We start from the raw sequence: 2,718 nt of genomic DNA, 5'->3' as shown, positions 1-2,718 counted from the left end.
GTTTTTGTACTTAAAAAGTGATTTATACATTCTCAAGTGTTTTCCTTTGAGTAACATAAACAGTATCCCTGTCAGCATCCTTTTCAATTAGTTTATACACGATTAATTAAGACTTACAAGTGTTTGTGCATTGTCAGTCCACCTTTATAACATTTTATCGGTTAAAAGAAATAATTACCCAAGCCTCTCTTCAAGACAAGATAACTACACAAATATATTATTCAACAGAGGTGAGATTAGCACTGTTCCTGGTTAACCATATCTTCCAGGAGGGGTGAGCTAAGCAAAGAATGCAAAGCAATTTTATTATCAGATGTTTTAGTAACAAATCCTCTTTCCTTGGTCATGAAGCAGGAAGCTAGAGCAAGTACAGTTGGCCCAGACAGAGCTTACATAACACTGGTGTTACACAGTTCCAGGTTGGTTATCATCTCATTAGATGCTGAAAAAGCTTTTGACAAAATAAAACATCCCTTCATGATAAAAGTCTTGGAGAGAGCAGGGATACAAGGAACATACCGAAACATAATAAAGGCAACATACAGCAAGACAACAGCCAAAAATAAAAAAAAAAAAAAAAAATGAAGAGAAACTCACAATGATCCCACTGAAATCAGGAACAAGACAAGGTTGTTCACTCTTTCTGTATCTTTGAAATGTAGTTCCTGAGGTCCTAGCTAGAGCAATAAGACAACAAAAGGATATCAAGGGCATATAAATTGGAAAAGAAGAATCAAACTCTCGCCATTTGCTGATGATATGATAGTTTACATAAGAGACCCCCAAAATTCTACCAAGAAACTTCTACAACTCATAAACACTTTCTTTTTTTATTGATTTTTATTGAGCTCTACATTTTTTCTGCCCTCCCTGCCTATGTCCTCCCCTTAAACCCTCTCAAGGTCCTCATGCTCTCAATTTACTCAGGAGATCTTGTTTTTTCTACTTCCCATGAAGATTAGAACTATGTATGTCTCTCTTAGGGTCCTCATTGTTGTCTAGGTTCTCTGGGACTGTGATTTGTAGGCTGGTTTTCTCTGCTTTATGGTTAAAAACCACTTATGAGTGAGTACATGTGATAATTGTCTTTCTCTGTGTGGGTTACCTCACTTAAAATGATGTTTTCTAGATAAACCTATTTGCCTGCAAAGTTCAATTTTCCTCAAGTAATCTCTGTTGACTGCCTATCTAGTATCAATGTTACAATAAATAAATGTATATATATATGATTACATTTATATGTATATAAGAATATATTTATGTGTACATAAGCAGTCATATGCAATTGTAAGTGCTATACATAACTTAATATGTTTTTATTAGATATTTTATTTATATAAAATACTAGGTATTTTATGTATATAAAATTTCCAATTTTTGTGGCCTTGTCCTCCTCGGGCCTGCGGTCTTGAGACCGAGCACCATGCCTTCGATAAAGTTGCAGAGTTCTGATGGAGAGATATTTGAAGTTGATGTAGAAATTGCCAAACAATCTGTGACTATCAAGACCATGCTGGAAGATTTGGGAATGGATGATGAGGGAGGTGATGATCCTGTTCCTTTACCAAATGTTAATGCAGCAATTCTAAAAAAGGTCATTCAGTGGTGCACCCATCACAAGGATGACCCTCCTCTTCCTGAGGATGATGAGAACAAAGAAAAGCGGACAGATGATATTCCTGTTTGGGACCAAGAATTCATGAAAGTTGACCAAGGAACACTTTTCGAACTTATTCTGGCTGCAAACTACTTAGACATCAAAGGTTTGCTTGATGTCACATGCAAGACTGTGGCCAATATGATTAAGGGGAAAACTCCTGAGGAGATTCGTAAAACCTTCAATATCAAAAATGACTTTACTGAAGAGGAAGAGGCCCAGGTACGCAAAGAGAACCAGTGGTGTGAAGAGAAGTGAAGTGCTGTGCCTGACACTGTAACACTACAAGTGTTGTTCCAAATGCTAGTTGCACTGCTCTGTTTATAATTGTTAATATTAGAACAGTAGACAAACGCAGTCTCGTCCTCACTGCATGTGTAGTTCCAGTACAGATCTGACCTATGGCTGAGTTTCTTCTATGAGCAAAAGTTCTTTTGTTTTAGTTTTTTTCAGTATTCTGAATAAAACTGAACTTTTGGGTTCTCTGTGGAAAGTGGCATTTTGGGCTATCCCTCTTTCTGTAAAGTGATTTCTGCCTAGTTCATTGTCCAGTTAACTTTAGTGAGCCTTTGAAAGTTGGCATTGTAAATAAAACAACATATGAGAAGTATTCTGAAATCGAATTAATAAAACATGATCTTTGTTCATGAGTTGGAAACTGGAACAAGGGAACTTGAAGTCAATGTTGCAAGTGGGGTTGTTAAGATGTGTTCTAGCCTCTTTGCTGCTGGTAAGCTGTATACAGCTGGGCTCTCTTAATTGGATCTGAGGACTTGTTTTGTCTTATCCACCTCCCCTTTAATTTTTAATCTCAGCTTTGAATATGTTGCCTAGAGATTTAGTTTACTACCCATTTTGGTTTGGGAGGAGGGCTGTACCTCGACATTTGTTAGCTTTTCAAGGGGCTGTAACTAGACATTTGTTAGCTTTTCAATTAAAAATCACATTTACTTCAAAAAAAATTTCCAATTTTTATATGAATCATGATCTTTGGTAATTAATATTCAGTTTTTAATATGTAGTTTAATATTAAATTGTATTTTTGCCAAGTATGAGTCCAA

The 2,718-nt window shown here is 36.1% G+C and overlaps 1 protein-coding gene across 1 annotated transcript; it reads left to right on the top strand.

Moving 5' to 3' along the window:
• Nucleotides 1-1,398: 1,398 nt before the first annotated feature.
• On the top strand, nt 1,399-2,444 carry LOC130871759 (S-phase kinase-associated protein 1-like). The gene has a single exon (XM_057765360.1). It carries the CDS (start codon nt 1,424-1,426, stop codon nt 1,913-1,915), a length of 492 nt encoding a protein of 163 aa, XP_057621343.1. The 5' UTR covers nt 1,399-1,423; the 3' UTR covers nt 1,916-2,444.
• The last annotated feature ends 274 nt before the right edge of the window (nt 2,445-2,718 follow it).

The sequence above is a fragment of the Chionomys nivalis genome, chromosome 3 (genome assembly GCF_950005125.1).
Source record: "Chionomys nivalis chromosome 3, mChiNiv1.1, whole genome shotgun sequence".
Lineage (NCBI taxonomy): Eukaryota > Metazoa > Chordata > Mammalia > Rodentia > Cricetidae > Chionomys > Chionomys nivalis.
This window is presented reverse-complemented; position numbering and strand designations above follow the sequence as displayed.